The sequence below is a fragment of the Nuphar pumila genome, chromosome 1, assembly GCF_984573655.1.
Source record: "Nuphar pumila chromosome 1, dmNupPumi1.hap1.1, whole genome shotgun sequence".
Lineage (NCBI taxonomy): Eukaryota > Viridiplantae > Streptophyta > Magnoliopsida > Nymphaeales > Nymphaeaceae > Nuphar > Nuphar pumila.
The window spans coordinates 12,295,352-12,322,690 of NC_143249.1; the positions used below are offsets into that span (position 1 = coordinate 12,295,352).

Consider the following 27,339-nt stretch of genomic DNA (forward strand, 5'->3'; position numbering starts at 1 on the left):
CTGGTAACCAAACCCAAGAAGGGGCTGGGTTCTGGATTTCGTGATAGATCGAGAGATCCCCCTTCAAAATTCTCCGTTAGACAATTTCCTTATAAGCAGAGGACCTTCCTTTTCTTTCCCCCACATGTGAATCTCGATCATTCGCTAAGAATTGGATGCTGCTGCACGACATCTCACTCTGATTCCTTCTCCCATCTCTCCCCCATCTACCAATGGTGGGGAGAGCTGCGTCACCCATCCCAACAAACGCTTCTCTCATTGCTAGGCTCCTGTCAGGTAAGGCTCCCCCTTCTTTTCCTTCCCTACCACCATACTCATTCTTCGTTTTTCTATCTTTTTTATTGTTTGTTTTTATCTAACTTCTTTTCTGCTTCCATAATCTGCTTTTTCTTGAAATGGGTATTTTTTCTCTTAAGTATTGTTTTTGTTCTTCGTTTTTTCTATCTTTTAGATTGTTTGTTTTGATCTAACTTCTTGTTCTGCTTCGATAATTTGCTTTTTCCTGAAATGGGTATGGATTTTCTTTAAGTATCAGTTTGAATTATAGTCAAATTAAGTGTCTGAGATATAAAATAGAGATGCGAATTGAAATTGAAGTCCTTCATCCTTTGAGTTTTTGCTAACTATTTTCTGTTATGATTGTGTGAAAATTTCTAGTTTTGATCTTCATGTGATTGGGATGTGATCCTTTTTAACATTGCTGCTTGTGTGATTACTTTGTTTGGTATTAGTTTCTTTGGTTTTTATACAATTGACAGAGACATGAATGGTACAAGAATCTTGTCTTTGGACTGGATCTGTACAGGTTGCCATTTCTTTTCCAATGCAGCTTTGTGCTGGAGACTAAAAAAAAGTTTGGGGAATGTGAAGATGATGAGGAACAAATACAGGAAATCAAATTCTTTACATTGCAATGCAGGAAGCAAATTTTCACTATCTGTTGTGGTCTGGAGCTTAGTCGCATTCATTCTTTTGGTCCACTTCTACTCAATAGTTCACCATGAGGATCGAAGGGGAGAGGTTCAGGTTCATTCGAATCTTGTTGCAGTGAATAGGGAGCTTGAACAGGTTGAGGAGGAGCATTTCCAGTTTCCACCACCAAGCAAACGGCAAGGGCGTTGGGGGAAGCAGAGAAGAAGACGGACATCTATAATAGATGAGTTTCTTGATAAGGGATCGAAAACAAGGCAGTATTTCTTCCCAGATCGAGCCACTGCTATAAACCCACTGAAGACATCGGCTAACAATAGCTTGTACTTTTATCCCGGTAGGATATGGTTGGACACTGATGGGAATCCGATTCAAGCACATGGGGGAGGAATTTTATATGTCGAGAGCTCTGCAACATTCTACTGGTATGGAGAAAATAAAAATGGTGTTACCTATCATGCACACAAAAGAGGAGCTGCACGGGTTAGTTTGAATTATGAACTTTTCTACAACTTCATTATTTGAGAAATTCTCGCATTCACTTTATCGTATCACTGAATCAGGAAGTGCATATAAATAGATAAAATTTCTGATCTTTTATTTTTCATTTGTTCATATGTCAAGTTTCTTTTCGAATTTATGGTATCTTTGGCAGTGACTCTGAGTGAGGTGCTGAAAAATCATGTATTGATTTTTTTTCACATGCTGAGTGTTCTTGTTATGTGTTATCAGGATATGATCTCTTATTGGTAGATTATGTTGTATAACCTCAGGTTGACATCATTGGGGTGAGCTGCTACTCTTCCAAAGACTTGTGGACATGGAAAAATGAAGGAATCATACTACATGGCGAGGAAAAGAACATCACCCATGACCTGCACAAGAATAATGTTCTTGAGAGGCCAAAGGTAATTTATAACAGAAAGTTGAATAAATATGTTATGTGGATGCATATTGATAATTCGAACTACACCAAAGCTGCTGTTGGAGTAGCCATAAGTGATTCACCTACCGGGCCTTTCAAGTATCTGTACAGCAAAAGGCCACATGGCTTTGATAGTCGGGACATGACAATTTTCAAGGACGATGATGACAAGGCCTACATTATCTACTCATCAGAGGATAACAGTGAGCTTCATATTGGCCCACTTACTGATGATTACCTTGATGTTACGAGGGTGATGAGAAGGATTTTAGTTGGGCAACATAGAGAAGCACCAGGTTTGTTCAAACACCAGGGTACATATTACATGATAACCTCAGGTTGCACAGGTTGGGCACCCAATGAAGCACTAGCCCATGCAGCCGAGTCAGTTATGGGTCCCTGGGAAACATTGGGAAATCCTTGTATAGGTGGTAATCAGATATTTCAGTCAACAACTTTTTTCTCTCAGAGTACTTTTGTGTTACCACTTCCGGGATTACCCAGTTCTTTCATTTTTATGGCTGATCGATGGAACCCTGCTGAGCTTAAGGATTCAAGATATGTCTGGTTGCCCTTAACTGCTGGTGGAGCCGCGGATGAACCACTGGAGTATAGTTTTGGTTTCCCCCTATGGTTAAGGGTGTCTATCTACTGGCATAGAAGATGGAAACTTCCCAATGGATGGAAGGTATCTCATCTAGACTAATTTGGTTGACTGTAAAGGGCTTGATCCATTTCCAGTTGTGCTCATGCATAATTTGTAGCTTTATGATATCTTGATTTACCATTTTTGCCTCTTTAATGTGACTTTGTTTTAATGTTTTATTATGATCCATTATCATGGTCATTATAATTGCAGATGAATGAAACCTCTGGTTGAACCTAAGCAGAAGCCACATACTTGTTTTCTCGTACCTTTTAGCTTCAACCTAACTCAAGACCTTTTCCATGCATGTCACATGGGTATTTCTGGTTCAGATGTTATAATGATTTCACTTGTACAACATTATCATGTGGATGGTTGCTCCTATATTTAAAACTTTGAGGTACGATGTATATTGCCTCCTCTATATGAGCCTTGTAGTAACTCTCATGAGAAGAACATATTGATCAGGTAGTTCATCAAGTCCCTTGGCATTCCTACAGTGTGGCATCTCAATTTTTTATGTTGTGAGTCTGCCTAACTAACATGGCATGGAGTGCATCGAGTCCCATTCATTTAGGTGTTGGTCACCTTGGTTTTCATATGATGTAATCCATGGTTTATATTGGAGTGAGTTTGATTTTCATTCTGTTTTTTTTTACTGATTTTGGCTTGTCATTCAGCTTATTGAGGGACCTCTCCTTGTTTTCAGTCTTTTTTCCTTTGCTTGCTGTCAAACTATTCTTTCAGCTACATTTTGGGACATGATTAGTGATTTTCTCCTATATTACATCTTTTACAAACACCTGTTGCCATGAGGTTTTTCCAACTCCTTTGATGTCTCTCCATTGTTAAAGTTGGGCCATCTTTTGCTGTCGCAACTGTAATGTAGTAGCTGCTGAAATGAAAGAGGGGCACAAATCTTTTATTAAAAAAAAAGACAGCTGAAGGAGCTTTTCATTTTGGTGTCATGAGCTCTGTCTTATTGTCCTTGTGAAAGATATAACATGGAAGAATTCTGCCGTGTATTCTTTGTGCAATAAAATGACAAGAGGATGAGATAGTATTTCTGCCCGGCCATCTTGCTGCTGCCATTGAAAGACCAAAAAAACTAGATAATAAGAGACAAAGCCGGAAGTTTCTTCTCTTTCTTAAATTACTCCCTCTCTCAATAATACCAATTAGGCATTTGAAATATTATATTCAGTATAGTTATCTTGTCCATGAAATTCTTCAAAATAATTAGTTCGATCCATTGCTTAAAATTTCAAATCCCCTGAAACTATTGAAGTTTTCCCCCTAGCCAAAAGTTTTATAATTATCAAAATACCTTGAGAAATTTGGAAGATACCCAAAACATGTTAATGTTTCTGGTTATTTTCGAAACTTTGGAAAAGAAAACTCATTACCTCCAATGATTGCTAACTTTTATTTATTTATTTTTTTATAAAGCATTTTGGTCATCTATACAAGTGTATGGATGATGCATGACATCAGTGTATTTTGTAAATGCCAAGTATCATATGCAAGAACTTTATGCGACATCAATAGTCTGAGATTTCTTTCGGTTTGTCATTCTTTTTGTTTAGTTTATCCTGCTGCTTTTTTTATCTGTAATCTTCTTACCTTTTGTTTGACATGTCATCATTTCATGTGGAAATGAAACTTGAAATGCTATGCATCTGAACCATAACTGTTTTGGTTGCACTTGGATCATTTCTAGGCCAAATGCACCAGCAGCTACCTTGCTAAATTTTTGTCTTCCCCTCAGGTAATTAACTGGTGATCTGATCACCTTTGCATTCTCAGTGCTAATCTGACTACTGCTGGCATTCCTTCAATACATCCATAGCACTCCCAGTGTCCTGTTGACAACATGTCTATAATTATTGGCAGCAAATAAATGCCTGATAGAAGTCACTGGCAGCAATTAAAATTAAATGCCTAATAGAAGCAGTTTACCCACTTTGGAGAACAACCAGATTGTATCACTGTTATTAGCATTGTCACTGCTATACGATTGGTGCTGGCATTCCTTCCACCCATCAGCACACCTCCCAGTGCTTTGTTGACAGCATTTCTATAATCATTGGCAGCAGTGTAACACTTAGTACAAGCATTTTGATGCTTGTTGGCAGTTACATAGTGTTTGGCCTATCAATAGAAATACCACCAGGCAGCAATCACCGTATTGCGGCAGTCTGCAGCCATCTTGGATTTGTTTCCACGACTTGTACATCTGATGCATCTATTCACAATATGTGAACCTACAATCCAGTAAAAAAGAACTGCTGTTTCTATCCCAAGTTTCAGCATCTTGGTTTCTCATGTTATTAGCAGCTATACATGTTTAGTATTTCCTGATGCTCTGACACTTCTAAATCCTATCATCATTTGTCAGCTTGTGTTCAACCCGCCATTGCCTGCCCAATCAATCCTTTTGTGATCCACATGCCTCCAGTGATGAACCGACTATATCTGTCACAGTAGTCTCACAAGAACATGCATAATTCATGATGTAAGAAGATGAGAACCATAATCAAATCTTCAAATGATTCTCACCAAAGAGATCTCTCACAAGAACCACGAAGGTTCATAAAGAATGCACACTCACAAGAACCACTAGGGTTGATACAATATACCCAAAAAAGGGTATTCAAAGTAATGGGGAAAAATATAATCTTTATTCAAATGGGAAAACACCCACCAAAAAGTATCTTTACAAGGGGAGAATAGACTCATATTTATAACATTCAAAGAGGGCCACTAGAGGGAGTCGTTGGGCTTTAGAGCCGTTGGGAGTCCAACGACTCTCTAGTACTCTTTGTTTGTTGACTTTGGTCAAAAAGTAAAGAGTCCAAATTGGTCCAAAAAAAGAAACTAAAAAACCTATCCTAACTAGATTCTAACTAAAATACATAACTAAAGTAAAAGGAATTACATTAATATGTTACATTTTTTAACACTCTTTCTCAAACTTACGGTTGGATAACTGAAAGTTTGTTCAAGAGAAAGTGAAATCGATGAGCAGCGAGAGGTTTGGTAAAGAAATCTGCCAATTGATATTCTGAGAAAACATAGTTGAGATCAATGGTGCCATGTAGAAATTCTTCTCGCATGTAGTGACAATCCATTTCAATATGCTTGGTGCGTTCGTGGAATGTCCGGTTGTTGGCAATATAAATAGAACTTTTGTTGTCACAACATAGCCTGAATGCTCATGTACTTTCAACACCCATGTCATGAAGCAAGCGCCTTAGCCAGACTACTTCCATAGTGGTTGTAGCCATTGCCCTGTACTCTGCTTCAGTTGACGAGAGAGAGACCTTTTGTTGCTTCTTGCACCTTCATGAAATCAATGATTCACCTAAAAATACACAAAAACCAGTAGTTGAGTGTCGATCATTGGGATCACCTCCCAAATCTGCATCAGTATGAGCAATTAAATCTAAGGAGGAAGAAGCAAATAAAAAAAGTCTTCTAAAAATGAAAGTTTTAATATATTTAATAATGCGCAAAACAACTCATATATGGACAGTGGTAGGAGCATGCTGAAATTGACTTGCTGTGTGGACGACATGCGCAATGTCGGGTCTTGTAATAGAGAGATAAGACAGTGCCCCGACAAGTTGTTTGTAGGGTGTTGGATTTTCAACTGGTTCTCCATTATCAATTTTCATTTTGATGTTCACAACTTCATGAGTGTCAACTTGTTTTTCATCTGAGATACCAGACCTGTTAACAATATCCAAAGCAAATTTAGACTCAGTTAACAAATAACCTCTAGAAGAATAAGCAACTTCTATACCAAGAAAGAATTTTAAGAAACCCAAATCACTCATTTCGAAATGTGTTTTGAGAATTTTTTAATGTTGTCAACTCCTTGCTTATCACTCCCAGTGATGATCATGTCGTCTACATAGAGAAGAAAAATGATAATACCTCTATTAGAATTCTTAACAAAAAAAGTTGTGTCAGCAAGGCAAGATTGAAAACCAAAATCAATCATAACTTGACTAAATTTATCATACCAAGCTTTTGGGGCTTGCTTAAGCCCATACAAAGCCTTATTTAATCGAAGAGCTTTTCTTTTTGAAATATTGATGCCAGGTGGTGGTTTCATGTATACTTCTTCAACTAGATTTTCATTAAGAAATGCATTTTTAACATCCATTTGATATATATGCCATTTCTTTGAAGATGCTAGAGCTATCAGGATCCTAACCATGGTCGTTTTAGCAACTGGAGCAAAAGTCTCTTCATAGTTTATTCCATATTTTTTAGAATAACCTTTTGCAACTAATCGAGCTTTAAACCTTTCAAGAGTGCTATCACTCTTGGTTTTAAATTTATACACCCATCGACAACCTATAGGTTTTTTACCTAGTGGAATATCTTGAATAGTCCAAGTATTTGTTTTTCTAAAGCCTCTAATTCAGTTGTCATTGCTTTGACCCATTCAGATTGTTTTTTTGCTGCATCATAGTTAGAAGGTTCTACATAGGAGTGTATTAAAGCAATATAAGCTTAATATTTTTGTGAAAAAGACTCATATGACAAATTTTTCAGGAGCTTTAGATACTTTAGACGACTTTCTAGTGGACACTTGGTTATGTCCCTTAATATATTTTTCAAGAGCACATGGAGTCTCTAAATTACCTCGTCTAGAGTATTGAATACAATCTGGATGATCACTAAATGATTCTGTATTTGTCGTGTCATGTTGCTCTTCTTGACTCATCTATATCACTTTCATCAATTTTTGAAACTAAGTCCAATAGAAATGAATATTCATCTGTTTTCTTAGAGTTCTCACTTTTAAAAAAACTTTCTTTTTCTAGGAAGAACACATTCCTTGATACATATAATTTTTTAGTTTTTAGATTGAAGCATCTATAACTTTTTTGATGACTTGCATATCTTAAAAAGGCACACAGGATAGCATGGGGGGAGAGTTTGCCATTTTTATCGATAAAAACAAAGCATTTGCACCAAATTTTTTTTTAACCTAAAGTAATCTATGATTTGTTTAAAAAGCTTTTCAACAGGTAAAATATTATTTAATGAAGAAGATGACATTCTATTGATAAGGTAAACTGCAATTAAAATAACGTCTGCCCAAAATTTTTTTGGAACTTGATGTGTGATAAGTAAAGTTCTTGTTGTTTCGATAATATGTTTATGTTTTCTTTTTTCTTTCTGCTAAATCGTTTTATTGAGGGGTATAAGGACATGATTTTTAATGCGTAATACCATATAGATTTAAATAATCTTTAAATTCTTTTGAAAAAAATTCTTTCCTGAATTAGTGCGGAAAATTAAAATATCACTGTTGAATTGATTTTTAACTATATTATGAAATATTTGAAAGTGTGAGAAAACTTCAGATTTATGTTTGAGAAAATAAATCAAAGTATGTCTTGCGTAATCATCTACAAAAATTACATAGTGCATAAAGTCACCATTTGAAATAACCGGTGCGGGACCCTATACATCCAAATGTATTAACTCAAGTGGACGTGAAGCGACAAAGGTTCTTTTTTGAAAAGGTAATCTTTTCATTTTTTAAAGAATACAATTTTCACATGTAAAAGTTTCAAAATTACAAAAAAAAAATCATCTTTGAAAAAAACTGGAGCTTGAATACACTAGGATGTCTAAGTCTCTTGTGTCATAGATCTAAGTCAATCTTTTGAACATTACAACACAATGTCTTCTTTGGTATTTCCAAAAAATTCATGTAGTGCAAGCCAACTTCTCTATGGCCTTCCCCAATCAGCTTTCCTGACAGGTGATCCTGCACTTGACATTCACGAGAGGAGAAAGAAACATTACATTCATGATCAGACGATTGTGAGACAGACAAAAGATTTAGGTTGAGATTAGGAATATATCTAACTTGTGGAATGCAAAATCTTTTTGAGTTTTGAAAACCTTTTTCAAAATTTTCTATTCCTTTGATTTAAAGGGATATTCCATCAACAGTAAAAACATTTGATCCATTTGAGTTATAACATTCGGATAACATATCAATGTTTGGTGTCATATGAAAGGAAGCACCAGAGTCAAGGAGCCAAAAAGATTTATCAGGATCGGAGATGCCAACGAAAGATATGACGACTCCAGTGGATGAAGATGCTCCCTTGAGCAAAGGTTGAAGTACTTCCACCAATTGCGTTAAAGACATGCTTCCGATGGATGGTTCACTTGATTCTTGAGGAGGTCCGATGGAGGCAACCTTCTTTTCATATGGTTTCTTCAACTTTGGACAATAAGTTTTTACATGTCCCGGTTCTCGACAATAGTAACAAATTACTTAATTTTTTTTAAACTCATTTCCATTTCTCTCATCATTCGTCCTCCCATAATTTGGAGATTTGTATGAACAAACATGGTTTCCCGGTCTAGATACGGCTACAACCGAGTCATCATCACTCTTGGTTATTCTATTCTTGAGCCTATTCTCCTCCATGCTCAATTCTTCTATTGTGTCTTCTATTGAGGGAACCTTCCCTCGATGAAGAAGAATGGACTTGGTAGGTTCAAACTCCAATCTTAGTCTATTAACAAATTGGGAAAAATGCTCCACATTTATATAATTTTAGCGAAGTTGTATGTCTTGTGGATAATGCCACTTTGGCTCAAGAAGAGCCAAACTCTTTCCATAATTCGGACAAGCTATTGTAGTATTCTTTAATACTTTTATCCTCTTAAACTATATTCTGAACTTGATTTTGTAAATTGCAGACATGTGCAATATCTTTAAGAGAATACATTTTCTTAAAATAGTCCCACGCATCATTGGCATGTACAAATTTTGCAAGACTTGAACACTTCTTAATATCCACGCTACTTATGAGCCAAGACAATCTTGGCGTGTCCCATTCTCCATTCCTTTCACTTTTTCTCGTAAGTGGTAATGATTTTAGTCTTTTTTACCTCACTAGGAGGTATTTATTTCTCACCTTTAATCTTTGTAAAAATTAGCTTAGGTTCCAAATCGGTTCCATCCACTAATCCCCACAATCCTTTTTCCCATATAAGGTGCTTCATAATTGAAGCCCATGTAACATAGTTTGAATCATTGAGTTTAATGATGACATTATCATTGTCATCCATTTTACAAGGTTTTGAAAGAAATAATAAAGAGAAGAAAGAATGTGAGTAATAAAGAGATTTAAAGAAGAGAGAATATATACTCTACCACCAATGGTAGGTACGAATTCTCCTCCAAGCTTTTGCACAATCACACTTTCACTGTTTCACATAAACTTGAAGAAGAACATTACTTCTTTTCCAAGCTTGAGTGACACGCTTCTCAATACACCAAAAAAAATAGCTTGATCACAATCAAGCTCTGATATCATGTAAGAAGATGAGAACCACAATTGAATCTTCAAATGATTCTCACCAAAGAGATCTCTCACAAGAACCACGAAGGTTCATAAAGAATGCACACTCACAAGAACCACTAGGGTTCATACAATATACCCCAAAAAGGTATTCAAAGCAATGGGGAAAAATATAATCTTTATTCAAATGGGAAAATACCCACCAAAAAGTATCTTTACAAGGGGGGAATAGCTCCATATTTATAACATTCAAAGAGGGCCACTAGAGGGCTCCCAACGACTCTAAATAGAGCCGTTGGGAGTCCAACGACTCTCTAGTACTCTTTGTTTGTTGACTTTGGTCAAAAAGTAAAGAGTCCAAATTGGTCCAAAAAAAGAAACTAAAAAATTGATGCAGAACAGGCCCAGAACATCCCAGGCGCCCAGATCCAACAACACGTAGAGTTCATATCGGGTACGGGTCCGGGTCCGAACCCAGACCTGAGATCCAGCCAAAACCCTTTAAATAAGCTGCCTAGGGTTTCATGAAAGTAGGGGGGGGGGAGAGAATATCAATACTGTAGCAACCTTTTTCTTTATGTTTTTTTTTTTCTGAGTTTTTCTTTAACGCACAATGGGCAAGAGCCTTTCTCTTCCTTTTCTATTTTCTTTATTACTTTCCTGTCAGCCTTTTCATTTCTTTAATGATATGTCAGTTTTGATTGCAACAGCCTTGGGTTTTCTGTTTTTTTCTTTAGTTTTCGTTGTTATTGCTTGCATTCAGCCGACTCCTTCTACTGTTCCCTTTTGTCATTTAGTGTTTGTTTTCTTTCAGTCGTCCTTTCCTTTGCCTTCTTTATTTTCAATCTACTGTTGATTCTTTAGTTACATTCTGTATGTTCGTTTGAAAATTTTCATTGAATAAAATTTAAGCCCCATTATTTAGGGTGGGCATTCTTTTCATTCTTGCACAACACACTACCGTGAGGGTCGTGCCCTTTTCTCCAACTGACGTCAAGAACAAGCAAGCCGACGCTTCCACTCCCGCAATGCATCAAATGGTATCAGAGCCCAGCCCCTCCTCCTTCGTCAACGGCATGACGCAAGAAGCGAGGAGCGATCCTATGAGCGAAAAGGCGCAAAAGGAGATCATTAAGCGGATGCTCAACAAGTTGATGAAGATGCATAAACATATGCTATGCCTTGAAAAGGAGGTAGCCGGTCTGTCGAAGCGCATGGATGGGGTCGAAGCACGGTTGGGTGCACTTGAATCCAAGGTGGATGCGCACACAGTGCCATTGAATCAGTTAGGCGCACGCGTGCGATTCACCCTGTTGATACTACCGTCGTTGATCTAGCCCTGGTGACGCTCTAGCAAACATCGCGACGTGAAACTGTTGAAACTCTGCACAGGGATGCAGGTTGCGACAATTCTCTCCATCTGGTACCCCCCTTCCAACTCGAATCAGCAGTGACCCGCGTGAACCCTTTCATCGCGGAAGCAGTCCAACCGGTGCACCGTCAGCCCGTCCGTGCCACCACCTCGCCCTCGGGCCCTACAATAGCTGATGTTAATGGAGATGGGAGGACAAACGTTGTGGTTCCAACAGTATCAGGGACCATCTTTGTTCTTAGTGGAAAAGATGGGTCTCAAGTTCGTCCGTTTTCTTATTGTACTCATGGCAGAGTTATGAATCAGGTTCTTTTACTTGATCTTAATGTTGCTATTGGTGAAACCTCATACAACATGGTTCAACATGGTTCTGGCAGATAATGTTGATGGTGAAGATGACCTTGACCTTGTTGTTACTGTGAAAGTATCTTCAACAAGATACTACAATCAATAGAACAATATTCCTGAAAATAAATACGTGCACATACGCATAACAAGAACACTTGAAACACTTGTGCACAAAAGCACAAAACACGAACTCACAAATGTGCAAATGCACTCATAAGATTCATAAACAACAAAAGGCTGGGCAATAGTCCCAAAACCCTTGAAGAATACAAGAAATAGTGTCCATATATATAGGGCATTGGGAGGCCTTGGAAGGGGCTCCACATAGTCGTTGGAGCCCCTCCAACGATCACAAATGTGACCGTTGGAGGGGTCTAACAACTAGTGGGTTGGGCCTCTCCCAAGGCAAGTACAAGATCAAAAAGAAAAAGAAATTAAGAAAAAGAAAAAGAAAAATACAAAAGAAATACAAGCATACAACAACAACAACAACAACAACAACAACAACAACAACAACAACAACAACAACAACAACAACAACTACACCTTCATCCCAAAACAATTGGGGTCGGCGATATGAACCAAAAAAGAAAATCATTCTGGGTCTTCCACATGAATCCTTCTCCTCCAATCATTTCTATCCAATGCCATGTCCTCGGTGAGGTTCAAAGCATTCATATCCTTTCCTATCACCTCCATCCATGTCTTCCTAGGCCTACCCCGACCTCTTTTAACTAATATATTTTCCCATTTCTCCATCCTTCTAACTGGAGCATCATTAGGCCTTCGCCGAATATGTCCAAACCACCGTAAACGATTCTCTCTCATCTTATTTTCAATGGATGCAATGTCTACCTTCTTACGTATCTCCTCGTTCCGAATCTTATCTTTTATTGTATTTCCACACATTCATCTAAGCATACACATCTCAGCTACACTCATTTTTTGAATATGATATCTCTTGGCAGCCCAACATTCCGTACCATATAGTAAAGCGGGCCTAATAGTCGTCCTATAAAACTTTCCCTTCAACCGCAATAACATTCTACGATCACACAACACTCCAGTTGCACTTTTCAATTTCGTCCATCCAACCTTTATCCTATGATTTACATCTCCATCAATTTCTCCATACTTTTGAATGATAGATCTCAAATATTTGAAACAATCATCCACCGGTATTTCTTGCTAACCAAGCTTCACTACACTCCCATCACTACTTCGTTGCTTACTAAACTGACATTCCATGTATTCTGTCTTACTTTTACTCAACTTAAAACCTCTTGCTTCCAATGTTTGTCTCCATAATTCTAACTTAGCATTAACCCCAGCTCTAGACTCATCAATCAAAACAATATCATCAGCAAACAACATATACCACGACACATTTTCTTGAATTGATCTCGTAAGCTCATCCATCACTATAGCAAATAGGAAAGGGCTTAATGCAGATCTTTGATGTAACCCAACCGTTATAGAAAAATTGGTTGTCACCCCTCCACATGTGCGGACATTGGTAAAATGCCTAAACTACCCCTAAGACTAAAGATAAAAATATATATATATATATATTTTATATATATAGTAGGTAGATACATATACATATGTATAATATATGTATATATATTACCTTATATATAAAATATATATACTAAATTACAAGTTGGATTTACATAATTTAACCCCCCCCCCCTCAAACTTAGGGCAAGATGACCGAGAGTTTGCCAAGGAGGAAGTTGAACCGCAGAGCACACAAAGCTTTAGTAAAGAAATCTGCCAACTGATATTCCGATGTGACATTAAGGAAGGTCAATGACTCCTTTGAGATACGCCTCACGAACATAGTGACAGTCCATCTCGATGTGTTTAGTCCGCTCATGAAAAGTGTGATTTTTTGCAATGTAGATTGCACTCTTGTTGTTGCAACACAACTTGGTAGGCCCTTTTATTGTGATCCCCATGTCTTCTAGCAACTGATGAATCCATACAATCTCCATGGTAGTAGTCGCCATAGCACGATATTCAGCTTCAGTTGAGCAGAGCGACACCTTTTGTTACTTCTTGCATCTCTACGAGATTAGTGAGTCTCCTAATAATACACAAAAACCAGTGGCGGAGTGACGGTTATTTGGGTCACCTCCCCAATCAAAGTCAGTATAAGCAATTAATTTTAAATCAGAAGAAGATGATTGAAAAACTCTCTTATTTAGAGCACACTTTATGTATCTTACGACTCGCAAGATGGCATTCATGTGAACTGATGTAGGCGCATGCTAAAACTGGCTTGCAGTATGGATTGCATGAGATATATCTGGTCTGGTAATACTTCCATTGATGAGCATGTCATCTACGTATAATAATAAGATTATAATCCCTGCATTGGATTTTCTAACAAATAGAGCGGTGTCAGTAAAGCAAGAAGAAAAATCATTTTCAATCATTACAGAATTAAACCTATTATACCAAGCCTTGGGGGCTTGTTTTAGACCATAAAGTGCTTTTTGAAGACGAGACACTTTTCCCTTGGGAAACTCCATTCCAGGTGGTGCATCTATATAAACTTCTTCATTCAAATCGCCATTTAAAAAAATATTTTTAACATCCATTTGATAGATGTTCCAGTTGTTGATAGAGGCAACAATTATAAGACATCGGACAGTGACCATACGAGCTACAGAAGCAAAAGTTTTCTCATAGTCAATACCATACTCTTGACTATATCCTTTTACAACTAATCGAGCTTTATATCTCTCAAGAGATCCATCACTTTTAGTCTTTACTTTGAAAACCCATCTACACCCTATTGTTTTCTTACCTTTAGGAAGATTTTGAAACACCCAAGTTTTGGCTTTTCTCAGAGCTTCAAGTTCATTATCTATTGCTGTAATCCATTCAGGGCACTTTCGTGCTTCTTCAAAGTTTCTAGGTTTTATATAAGAATGAATGGCACTAAGACATGCTCTATATTTTAGTGAGAAAGAGTCATAGGAAATGAACCTAGAAGGAACTTTTCTACTTCTTTCGGTTCTACGGGGGATCACTTCACTTTGAGGAGCTCTTGGACTAGCATTATCATATCTTTCAAGAGCACTTCTAAAGGTGTTCCGGTCTCTATGAATATAGGTGATAGGGTCTCTAGGTAATCCTTCATCAATATGTTGATGAGATGAAGAGAGCAAGAGAATGTTTTCCTCAGTTTCAATATCACTTAAGTCATTTTGATCTGACTCAATCATTACTAGTATCATCGTTTTTATCTAGTAGATCAAATAGAAAAGAATAATCTACATTCTCATCATGAGATACACAATTTTTGAAGCCACTAAGATTTTTCAAAAAACTTATATTTCTGGAAACATACAGTTTATCACTTTTGACATCATAACAACGAAAACCCTTTTGGGTTCCAGAATAGCCAAGAAATGCACAAGGAATGGCCTTTGGAGAAAGTTTGTCATTTTTATCAATGTTTTAAAACTCGCCGAGTCAACTCGTTGACTCGGCTGACTCGGCTCGGCTTGCCCCTCCAGCGAGTCAACCCGGCAAGGCAAACTCGGTTCGCCAAAACTCGGGCTTGACTCGGCCTGACTCGGCTTGACTCGGGCGAGTTTTGGGATGTTTGAAATTTATTTTTTGAGTTTCAAATTACAGTTTCGAAATATATAAGTATATATATTTTAACAAGGGTTACCCCCAGATTTTGTATAAAAAAGAAAATAAAAATCATTTAAAGATAAAAAAGCATTTAAATCCATAGAATAAAATTGCCATGTTGTTCGAACTACTGTTCACCCTGTGTTATCAACTTATTCTAGCAAAATATTTTAAAGAAATGATTCTCACTATATATGGCGGGTCAACTGTGCCTATGGGAAGCCACATTTAGGTTTCATCATCCATTTGTTATGTGAACAAGCATTGTACATATTCAAATATTAGTAGTCTTTTTATAGTTGTGCCATTAATATATTTCCTGCATAGTTTTATACATGAGAAAATTGCTTATTTATGTTGATATTGGGCATTCTGTAAACTTTCAATATGCACATATATCCCTGTTTTACATTTATGGATTTGTTAGAGAGGGAATTAAAACTTTTAAAACAAGCTAGCATATATGATTGGCCATTTTAGGAACCTTAGGTAGTAGCAGACTGAACTCATGGTGACCAAATCCTCTAATTCAAGTCATGAATTAGTCAAAGTGCTTGTATAGATATCAAATTCAATTATTCAAGCAAACCTCTATAGCTCTTTGCAGTTGTTTTTATATTCTTACAGACGTTTGGAGACTATGTTTACTCAAAAACATGGTTTCAGACAAATTATATATTGTTTTTCTTTTAAAATCAAAAGTTAACAAAACCCGGTCCGAGTCACCGAGTTGACCCGCCGAGTCATGAGTCAATAAAGAACGAGTCGAGTTCCGAGTCACGGGTTTTAAAACCTTGATTTTTATCAGTAAGAACAAAACATTTACAACCAAAGACCCTTAACCTGCTATAATCAGGTTTCTTTTCGTATAATTTTTTAAAGGAGAAAATTTTACTTAAATTTTTTGATGGAAGTCTGTTTATGAGATAGACAGAGGTAAGGGCTGCCTCAGCCCAGAGATTCTTTGGAATGCTTTATAAAATGAGCAAAGTCCTAGTTGTTTCAATGATATGCCTATGCTTTCGTTCGGCTAACCCATTTTGTTGAGAGGTTTTTGGATAAGATTTTTGGTGAAAAATACCAAAACTTTCAAGATAACTCTTGAATTCATTTGAGAGGTGTTCTCCTCCAGAGTCGGACCTAAAGATTTTTAGGCTCCCATTGAATTAATTTAAAATCATCATATGAAAATTTTTAAAAGTTAAAAAAACTAAATGTTTATGTTTAAGAAAATAAATCCAACAAAACCTAGTGTAGTCATCCACAAAAATCACAACAACAACAACAACAACAACAACTACTACTACTACTACTACTACGCCTTCATCCCAAAACAATTGGGGTCGGCGATATGAACCAAAAAAGAAAATCATTCTGGGTCTTCCACATGAATCCTTCTCCTCCAATCATTTCTATCCAATGCCATGTCCTCGGTGAGGTTCAAAGCATTTATATCCTTTCCTATCATCTCCATCCATGTCTTCCTAGGCCTACCACGACCTCTTTTAACTAATATATTTTCCCATTTCTCCATCCTTCTAACTGGAGCATCATTAGGCCTTTGCTGAATATGTCCAAACCACCGTAAACAATTCTCTCTCATCTTATTTTCAATGGGTGCCACGCCTACCTTCTTACAAATCTTCTCGTTCCGAATCTTATCTTTTATTGTATTTTCACACATCCATCTAAGCATACGCATCTCAACTACACTCATTTTTTGAATATGATGTCTCTTGGCAGCCCAACATTCCGTACCATATAGTAAAGCGGGCCTAATAGTCGTCCTATAAAACTTTTTCTTCAACCGCAATGGCATTCTACGATCACACAACACTCCAGTTGCACTTTTCAATTTCGTCCATCCAACCTTTATCATATGATTTACATCTCCATCAATTTCTCCATACTTTTGAATGATAGATCCCAAATATTTGAAACAATCATCCATCAGTAATTCTTGCTCACCAAGCTTCGCTACACTCCCATCACTACTTTGTTGCTTACTAAACCGACATTCCATATATTCTGTCTTACTCTTACTCAACTTAAAACCTCTTGCTTCCAATGCCTGTCTCCATAATTCTAACTTAGCATTAACTCCAGCTCTAGACTCATCAATCAAAACAATATCATCAGCAAACAACATACACCACGACACATTTTCTTGAATTAATCTCGTAAGCTCATCCATCACTATAGCAAATAGGAAAGGGCTTAATGCAGATCCTTGATGTAACCCAACCGTTATAGGAAAATTGATTGTCACCCTTCCACAAGTGCGGACATTGGTTACTACTCATTCATACATATCTTTAATTATACTAATGTACTTGATAGAAACACCTTTCTTCATCATTGTCCACCAAAGAACGTCCCTAAGTACTCTTATCATATGCCTTCTCCAAATCAATAAAAACCATATGCAAATCTTTGTTCCTCTCTCTATTTCTCTCATTAAGTTGTCTAAGAAGATGTATAGCTTTCATAGTTGATCTTCTAGGCATAAAACCAAATTGATTCTTCGATATCATGACAACCTTCCTCAACCTAGACTCAATCACTCTCTCTCAAAGTTTCATATTATGACTCATGAGTTTTATACCACGATAGTTTGTGCAAGCTTGTATATCACCCTTATTCTTATATAGAGGCACCAAAGTACTCTTCCTCCACTCATTAGGCATCTTATTTGTTCGCCAAATTTTGTTAAAAAGATTTGTCAACCATTCTAAACCTTTCTCTCTCAAGCATTTCCAAGCCTTGATAGGTATACCATCTGGGCCAACTGCCCTTCTTGATTTCATTTTATTCAAAGCTTCTGTAATTTCTTTCTTTTGAATCTTGCGCATGAAGTCACGATTCATCTCATGAAAGGAATGGAGAAGTCTCCAAGATCCTGAGCATGACTTCCATTAAATAGCTTATCAAAATAATCTTTCCAGCTCTTCTTAATCTCCTCATGTTTGACTAAAATCCTTTGCGTTTCATCTTTGATACATCTAACCATACCCAGATCCCTCGATTTCCTATCTCTCATCTTTGCAAGCCTATAAATATCCTTCTCGCCCTCTTTGGTATCCAACTTGTCATAAACCTTCTTATATACCTTATCCATCACGTTTCGAACTACTTTTTTAGCTTCCTTCTTTGCTATCATATATTTTTCTAAATTCTCATTATCACGACTCTTAGATTTCTATAACACTCTCTTTTAACCGTAATAGCTAATTTGACATCCTCGTTCCACCATGATGTATCCTTACCTAGCGGTGCACCGCCTTTAGATTCACCCAATACCTCCTTAGCCACCTTTCTCATGCCACACCCGCTATCTTATTCTACATTGATTCTGAATCCTCCTTGAGACACCAATCAGCTTCCTTAACTACCTGCTCTACAAACATTCATTGTTTAGCTCCTTTCAATGCCCACCACTTAATTTTAGGATCTATCCTATGTCTATCCCTTTTGTGGCATTGTCTAATTCTAAGATCTAAAATTAAGACTCTATGTTGTGTTGCTACGCTTTCTCTCGGTATAACCTTACAATCGATGCAACAACCTCTATCTCTCTTTTTAAGTAGGAAAAAATCTATCTGACTCGTATTAACCTCACTTTTAAATGTTACTAGGTGAGACTCCCTCTTCCTAAACCAAGTGTTTCCTAAGATCATATCATAGGACAAACCAAAATCTAAAATCCTTTCTCCACTTTCGTTTCTTTCTTCTATACCATAGCCTCCATGGGTACTCTCAAATCCATCCCCACTAATGCCTAATTGTCCATTAAGGTCACTACCGATGAAAAACTTTTCTCCATAAGATATCCCTTGTACTACTCCATCTAAATCTTCCCAAAATCAACGCTTAATGGAATCATCTAAACCTACTTGAGGTGCATAAACACTACAACAAAACAAAACAACAACAACAACTACGCCTTCATCCCAAAACAATTGTGGAGGTGCATAAACACTAATAATATTAATAATATCTGTACCTAATACTAATTTAATAAGTAAAATCCTATCACCCTTCCTATGGACCTCAATTACATTATCTATAAACTCATGACTCATAACAATCCCTACTCCATTCCTATTCATATTTATTCTTGTATACCAAATCTTATATCCCAAAGGTTCTATCACTTTTCCTTTCTCACCTACCCATTTTGTCTCTTGTAGACATAAAATATCAATTTTTCTCCTACACATAACATCTACTAACTCTACTTACCAGTTAAATACCCTATGTTCTAAGTGGCTAACCTAATTTTATGGTCATCCACAAAAATCCCATACATCATAATGAACAAGTTCAAAAGGTTTTGTCGTAAACATGAATCTTTGAGGAAAAGGTAAACACTTCATCTTCCCAAGAATACATTTATTACATTAAAAAAAAACACTTTTACAAAGATGTTTAATAAAAGGCAAATAAGAGATTTTAACAATATTGGGATGACCCAATCTCTTATGCCATACATGAATATCTTTGTTTTGAACAACATTACAAAATTGACTCTTGGGAACTTGAAGAAAATCAACGTAGTAGAGATATCCTCTCCTAGCACCTTCCCCAATCAATCTCCTAGACTAGCGATCCTGCATCCAACATTTATTAGAAGAGAATTTTATATCGCAACCATGGTATGAGAGTTGGGAGATAGAAAGAAGATTTAAATTTAGTTTTGGGATAAGACGAATTTTTGGAACAAAGAAATCTTGTTTTTCAAAATTGCCTACAATAACAACAACAACAACTACTACTACAATTGGGGTCGGCGAAATGAACCAAAAAAGAAAATCATTCTGGGTCTTCCACATGAATCCTTCTCCTCCAATCATTTCTATCCAATGTCATGTCCTTGGTGAGGTTCAAAGCATTCATATCCTTTCCTATCATCTCCATCCATGTCTTCCTAGGCCTACCCGACCTCTTTTAACTAATATATTTTCCCATTTCTCCATTCTTCTAACTGGAGCATCATTAGGCCTTCGCTGAATATGTTCAAACCACCGTAAACGATTCTCTCTCATCTTATTTTCAATGGGTGCAACGCCTACCTTCTTACGAATCTTCTCGTTCCAAATCTTATCTTTTATTGTATTTCCACACATCCATCTAAGCATACGCATCTCAGCTACACTCATTTTTTGAATATGATGTCTCTTGGCAGCCCAACATTCTGTACCATATATTAAAGCGGGCCTAATAGTCGTCCTATAAAACTTTTCCTTCAACCGCAATGGCATTTTACGATCGCATCACACTTCAGTTGCACTTTTCCATTTCATCCACCTAACCTTTATCATTTGATTTATATCTCCATCAATTTCTCCATACTTTTGAATGATAGATCCCAAATATTTGAAACAATCATCCACCGATAATTCTTACTCACCAAGCTTTACTACACTCTCATCACTGCTTTGTTGCTTACTAAACCGACATTCCATATATTCTGTCTTACTCTTACTCAACTTAAAACCTCTTCCTTCCAATGTCTGTCTCTATAATTCTAACTTAGCATTAACTCCAGCTCTAGACTCATCAATCAAAACAATATCATCAACAAACAACATACACCACGACACATTTTCTTGAATTAATCTCGTAAGCTCATCCATCACTATAGCAAATAGGAAAGGGCTTAATGCAGATCCTTGATGTAACCCAACCGTTATAGGAAAATTGATTGTCACCCTTCCACAAGTGCGGACATTGGTTACTACTCCTTCATACATATCTTTAATTATACTAATGTACTTGATAGAAACACCTTTCTTCATCATTGTCCACCAAAGAACGTCCCTAGGTACTCTATTGTATGCCTTCTCCAAATCAATAAAAACCATATGCAAATCTTTGTTCCTCTCTCTATTTCTCTCAATAAGTTGTCTAAGAAGATGTATAGCTTTCATAGTTGATCTTTCAGGCATAAAACCAAATTGATTCTTCGATATCATGACAACCTTCCTCAACCTAGACTCAATCACCTTCTCTCAAAGTTTCATATTATGACTCATGAGTTTTATACCACGATAGTTTGTGCAAGCTTGTATATCACCCTTATTCTTATATAGAGGCACCAAAGTACTCTTCCTCCACTCATTAGGCATCTTATTTGTTCGCCAAATTTTGTTAAAAAGATTTGTCAACCATTCTAAACCTTTCTCTCCCAAGCATTTTCAAGCCTCGATAGGTATACTATCTCAGCCAATTGCCCTTCTTGATTTCATTTTATTCAAAGCTTCTGTAATTTCTTTCTTTTGAATCTTGCGCATGAAGTCACGATTCATCTCATGAAAGGAATGGGGAAGTCTCCAAGATCCTGAGCATGTCTTCCATTAAATGGCTTATCAAAATAATCTTTTCATCTCTCCTTAATCTCCTCATCTTTGACTAAAATCCTTTGCGTTTCATCTTTGATACATCTAACCATACCCAGATCCCTCGATTTCCTATCTCTCATCTTTGCAAGCCATTAAATATCCTTCTCGCCCCTCTTTTGGTATCCAACTTGACATAAACCTCCTTATATACCTTATCCCTCGCGTTTCGAACTACTTTTTTAGCTTCCTTCTTTGCTATCATATACTTTTACAAATTCTCATTATCACGACTCTTAGATTTCTATAACACTCTCTTTTAACCTTAATAGCTAATTTGACATCCTCGTTCCACCATGATGTATCCTTACCTAGCGGTGCACCGCCTTTAGACTCACCCAATACCTCCTTAGCCACCTTTCTCATGCCACCCTCTATCTTATTCCACATTGATTCTGAATCTTCCTCGAGACTCCAATCAGCTTCCTTAACTACCTGCTCTATAAACATTCATTGTTTAGCTCCTTTCAATGCCCACCACTTAATTTTAGGATCTATCCTATGTCTATCCCTTTTGTGGCATTGTCTAATTCTAAGATCTAAAATTAAGACTCTATGTTGTGTTGCTACGCTTTCTCTCGGTGTAACCTTACAATCGATGCAACAACCTCTATCTCTCTTTCTAAGTAGGAAAAAATCTATCTGACTCGTATTAACCTCACTTTTAAATGTTACTAGGTGAGACTCCCTCTTCCTAAACCAAGTGTTTGCTAAGATCATATCATAGGACAAACCAAAATCTAAAATCCTTTCTCCACTTTCGTTTTTTTTTCATATACCATAGCCTCCATGGATACTCTCAAATCCATCCCTACTAATGCCTACATGTCCATTAAGGTCACCACCGATGAAAAGCTTTTCTCCATAAGATATCCCTTGTACTACTCCATCTAAATCTTCCCAAAATTGTCGCTTAATGAAATTATCTAAACTTTCTTGAGGTGCATAAACACTAATAATATTAATAATATTCATACCTAATACTAATTTAATAAGTAAAATCCTATCACCCTTCCTTCGGACCTCAACTATATTATCTATAAACTCACGACTCATAACAATCCCTATTCCATTCCTATTCCTATTTATTCCTGTATACCAAATCTTATATCCTCAAGGTTCTATCGCTTTTGCCTTCTCACCTACCCATTTGGTCTCTCGTAGACATAAAATTTCAATCTTTCTCCTACACATAACATCTGCTAACTCTACCAACTTACAAGTTAAAGACCCTATGTTCTAAGTGGCTAATCTAATTTTATGGTCTTGGACTAACTTCTTTACCTCCATCCGTCCAACAAAGTGAGAGAACCCTTGCCTATTTGACACCACACCCGGGCGCCGGTGTGATGCGTCGCTTCCGGGCGACGACCTAGCAACCCTTGCCCATTTATCACTGCCTCTGGGCCTATAGAGTACAACACATCGCTCAGTAGGGAACACCCTAACGAAATTCTCATATTAGTTCATATTCATAGGGTATGACTAAGTTTGTATGTTGGCTGTCACTGGCCTACCGCAACCCTCCTCCTTTATCCGGGCTTGGGACTGACAATGTATAATTAAACAATTATACACAGGCGGAGTTAGAAAAAATTGAAAGAGAGGTGTTCCATCCACGGTTGAGACAAATGATGAAAGAGAATTTTTAGAAAAATTTGAAAGAGTGCAAGTACCTGGGGTCATGTGAAAAGATGCCCCAGAATCTAAAAGCCAAGATGTCTTAGTGGGGGGAAGGAAGATGACATAGCGGCTTCGGAAATGCCTCCCTTGAGAACCTGTTGCAATGCTTTTACGATTTGTTGAAGAGAAAGAGACCCACTTGATGAAGGTCGTTCATCTGATTGGGATGCCATAGCCGTTGCAATTGATTTCTTTCATTTAGGGCACATGGGTTTAATATGCCCTGGTTCTTTATAAAAATGGTAATTTAATTTGCTATAGTCTCTTTTGTCATACCGATCATTTCCTCCTTGACCTTGGTTCTTGAAATGAAGAGGTCTATAGGTCTTTACATTATTTTCCGGTCTTGACATGACATTAACCACTTTACAATCTTCTTGAGTAGAAGAGGTAACAAGAATGCTAGGATTACTCTTGCTAATCCCCATACGGGTTTCTTCACCACTTAGCTTAGTGATTACATCTTTAAGTGAGGGAGATGTGAAGGCGGAGAGAAGAGAAGACCGAACTTGTTCAAATTCGGGTCTAAGACTATTTAGAAAGTTAAAGAACCGGTCTTCCTCAAGTTGTTTGTGCCTTAATTTGATTGTTTCTCCACTCTATTTTGGTTCAAGGATGATAAACTCGTCCCAAATAGAGGATAATTCGGCAAAGTACTCCCGAATGGACATCTCATTTTGTTGGAGGGTCAAAGCCCTCTTTTGGAGATAGTACTTGTGAGATAAGTCTCTTGAAGTGTACATTTTCTCAAGATACAACCAAGCTTCAAAAGCTTTTTTAAACTTGATGATATTGTCGTTTATCTTGGTCTCAACGGATGAAAAAATCCAAGATAAGATCTTGAAGTTCTTCATCTCCCATTCATCATGCTTTTTAGAATATTCTTCAAGAGCCCTTTGTCTTTCTTCATTTTCAAGGATCTTAATATCCCCTTTTCCAATGATGGTGATTTTGGGTTCCTGTTCCGGTATTGAACCATGAATGTAACCCCAAAGCCCCTTTCCTTTAATATGGGCTTCCATATTACCGGCCCAAACATGATAGTTTGAGCCATTAAGTTTAAACCCAAGAGAGAAGTGAGTCTTTTTCGCCCATTAGAGAGGAAAGAAGGCAAAAAAAAATACGTACCTCAAATATTTTTCGCATCTTTCTTGATGAAAGAGACTTCTAAAATATTGCTCGAAGAAGATGATCCACTTTAAACTTTAAAAGTTTGAAGGCACACTTTTCGAGGCACTCAAACGGAGGAGACTCACAATTCTTCTTCTTCAACGAGGCTCTGGTACCATGTGAAAGTATCTTCAACAAGATACTACAATCAATAGAACAATATTCCTGAAAATAAATACGTGCACATACGCATAACAAGAACACTTGAAACACTTGTGCACAAAAGCACAAAACACGAACTCACAAATGTGCAAATGCACTCATAAGATTCATAAACAACAAAAGGCTGGGCAATAGTCCCAAAACCCTTGAAGAATACAAGAAATAGTGTCCATATATATAGGGCATTGGGAGGCCTTGGAAGGGGCTCTACAAATGTGACCGTTGGAGCCCCTCCAACGGTCACAAATGTGACCGTTGGAGGGGTCCAACGACTAGTGGGTTGGGCCCCTCCCAAGGCAAGTACAAGATAAAAAAGAAAAAGAAATTAAGAAAAAGAAAAAGAAAAAGAAAATACAAAAATACAAGCATATTCACGAAAAAGAATGTGTAAAATGCCTAAACTACCTCTAAGACTAAAGATAGAAATATATATATTTTATATATATAGTAGGTAGATACATATACATATATATAATATATGTATATGTATTACCTTATATATATAAAATATATATACTAAATTACAAGTTGGATTTACATAATTTAACAGTTACAACCATGAACGATAATGTCTTTTGCTTTTCAACTTCATCTCCTCACTATCCTTTGAAGGCTTGGACCTCCATCAATCAGGGGAGGAATAATGTCACCTCACGGTATAATCATGAAGGAATTTACATCAAGCCATCATCAAGAACTTTTTGGGATGAGGAAGGCAACAACTTCTGGGTTGAGGTGGTCATTGGTACGCTTGCAAAGTCAGAAGCATATCACAATTTTAAATGGAAGCGCCTATCTTCGGTGTGTCTGCTCTATATGCTTACTGTGGTGGAGCCGACTTCTTCCCAACCCGGGGAGAATGATGCAAAGCAGGCCCAAAACATCCCAGGCGCCCAGATCCAACAACACGTAGAGTTCATACCGGGTCTGGACCCGAGATCCAGCCAAAACCCTTTAAATAAGCTGCCTAGGGTTTCGTGAAAGTGGGGGGGGGGGGGAATATCAATACTGCAGCAGCCTTTTCCTTTATGTTTTTTTTCTGAGTTTTTTCTTTAACGCACAGTCGGCAGCAGCTTTTGTCTTCCTTTTTTGTTTTCTTTATTACTTTCCGGTCAGACTTTTCATTTCTTTAATGATCTGTCAGTTTTGATTGCAGCAACCTTGGGTTTTCTGTTTTTTTCTTTAGTTTTCGTTGTTATTGCTTGCATTCAGCCTACTCCTTTTACTGTTCCTTTTTGTCATTTAGTGTTTGTTTTATTCCCGCCGTCCTTTCCTTTGCCTTCTTTATTTCCAATCTACTGTTGATTCTTTAGTTACATTCTGTATGTTCGTTTGAAGATTTTCATTGAATAAAATTTAAGCCCCATCATTTACGGTGGGCATTCTTTTCATTCTTACACAACGCATGACCGTGAGGGTCGTGCCCTTTTCTCCAGCCGACGTCAAGAACGAGCAAGCCGACGCTTCCACTCCCGCACTGCATCAAAAACCTATCCTAACTAGATTCTAACTAAAATACTAAAATACATAACTAAAGGAATTACATTAATATGTTACATTTTTTAACACATGAAGCATCATCTATTGGATAATGGTTAATTGTGGTATCTTGAGTCCTTGACCTGATCTTCTCCTCTGTTCCTACTCTGAACTTAGAAACTTTTATAAACAAAACACAAAGTTAATAAGAATTGCCATTGTATTGAAGCTTTATAAAAAAAAGGAAAACGAAGAGCATTTTATTGAGGATCTTATCAAAAAAAGAAAAAAAAATTGTATTGAGGTGATAAACAGTGAGTTATCTTGAGTGTATAGACATCACAATGTCTAGAATGGGGTGTTGCTGAGTTAATTATGGACAAGAATGTCACATAAGCATGATACAGAATTTAGGTATAGGGCGGGTTCCATTAATCTGCTTTAAGGCTTATTTGCAAAAAGGTTATGTCAAGGGTGTGGGATCAGTGCACATCCATCCGTGTTGAGAATATGGCATTATCCTCTGATGTTGTATAGTGTATATAGATTTAACTTGATGTCAAGAAATGCAATTTTTATAAAGTGATCTTATGATATATTAAAAACAGGCCACATGCCTATTCTATAGACACTGATAATTTCCTCTCGACTTTATTCAGAATCATGTTATCAAACTCTGTCCATGATAATCTTCTTATTCATTCTTATTGTACTTTACGTATGCCAACAATATATCACAGCAGAATCTAAGATGCTCTTGTTGGCTGGCCAGGTCCGACAATTCCCTGACTAGTTCCAAGACGAAAGTTTGTCTGCGATTTTCTTGGTGCTGTTGAAGCTGCTCTCTCCTGGAGCCAACATTTGGAAGTTGTTTCCAAATGGGATTTATCCAGCTTTTGTTCCACATCAATAGCCACAATGCAATATCCTGTTTCCATGATGCTGGTGCAGCATGGCAAACTAAAGCATATTTACAAACACGCCATTGAGAAGACCGAAAACCACGAGCTTGAAATGTTCTTGCGGAGGGCATGTTGTTGACATGTCCATCAAATCATTCCCAATTGGTAGGAAGTGGAATCTAAACTCCAAGATTTTCATGGTTTTCACTAATGCAGATCGTCTGGTGGCATCCTTGTAAGCAAGAATATGTTCTGCAACTTTTTCTGCAATTTGTATTATCTAACATTTGTTTGTAATTCCATTATAAAAGCTAGCAAAAA

General features: G+C 37.1%; 1 protein-coding gene across 3 annotated transcripts; it reads left to right on the top strand.

The window, feature by feature from the left end:
• On the top strand, positions 1–27,339 carry LOC149847992 (uncharacterized). 3 transcript variants are annotated; one of them, XM_090010064.1, is made up of 4 exons: positions 1–276; positions 777–1,413; positions 1,704–2,543; positions 26,889–27,339. In XM_090010064.1, exons 2-4 carry the CDS (start codon positions 871–873, stop codon positions 26,907–26,909), a joined length of 1,404 nt encoding a protein of 467 aa, XP_089866190.1. In that variant the 5' UTR covers positions 1–276; positions 777–870; the 3' UTR covers positions 26,910–27,339. The 3 variants fall into 3 exon arrangements, with proteins under 3 accessions (XP_089866190.1, XP_089866174.1, XP_089866182.1); XM_090010048.1 differs by having other exon boundaries at positions 806–1,413; XM_090010056.1 differs by lacking the exon at positions 26,889–27,339 and adding an exon at positions 2,715–2,770 and having other exon boundaries at positions 806–1,413.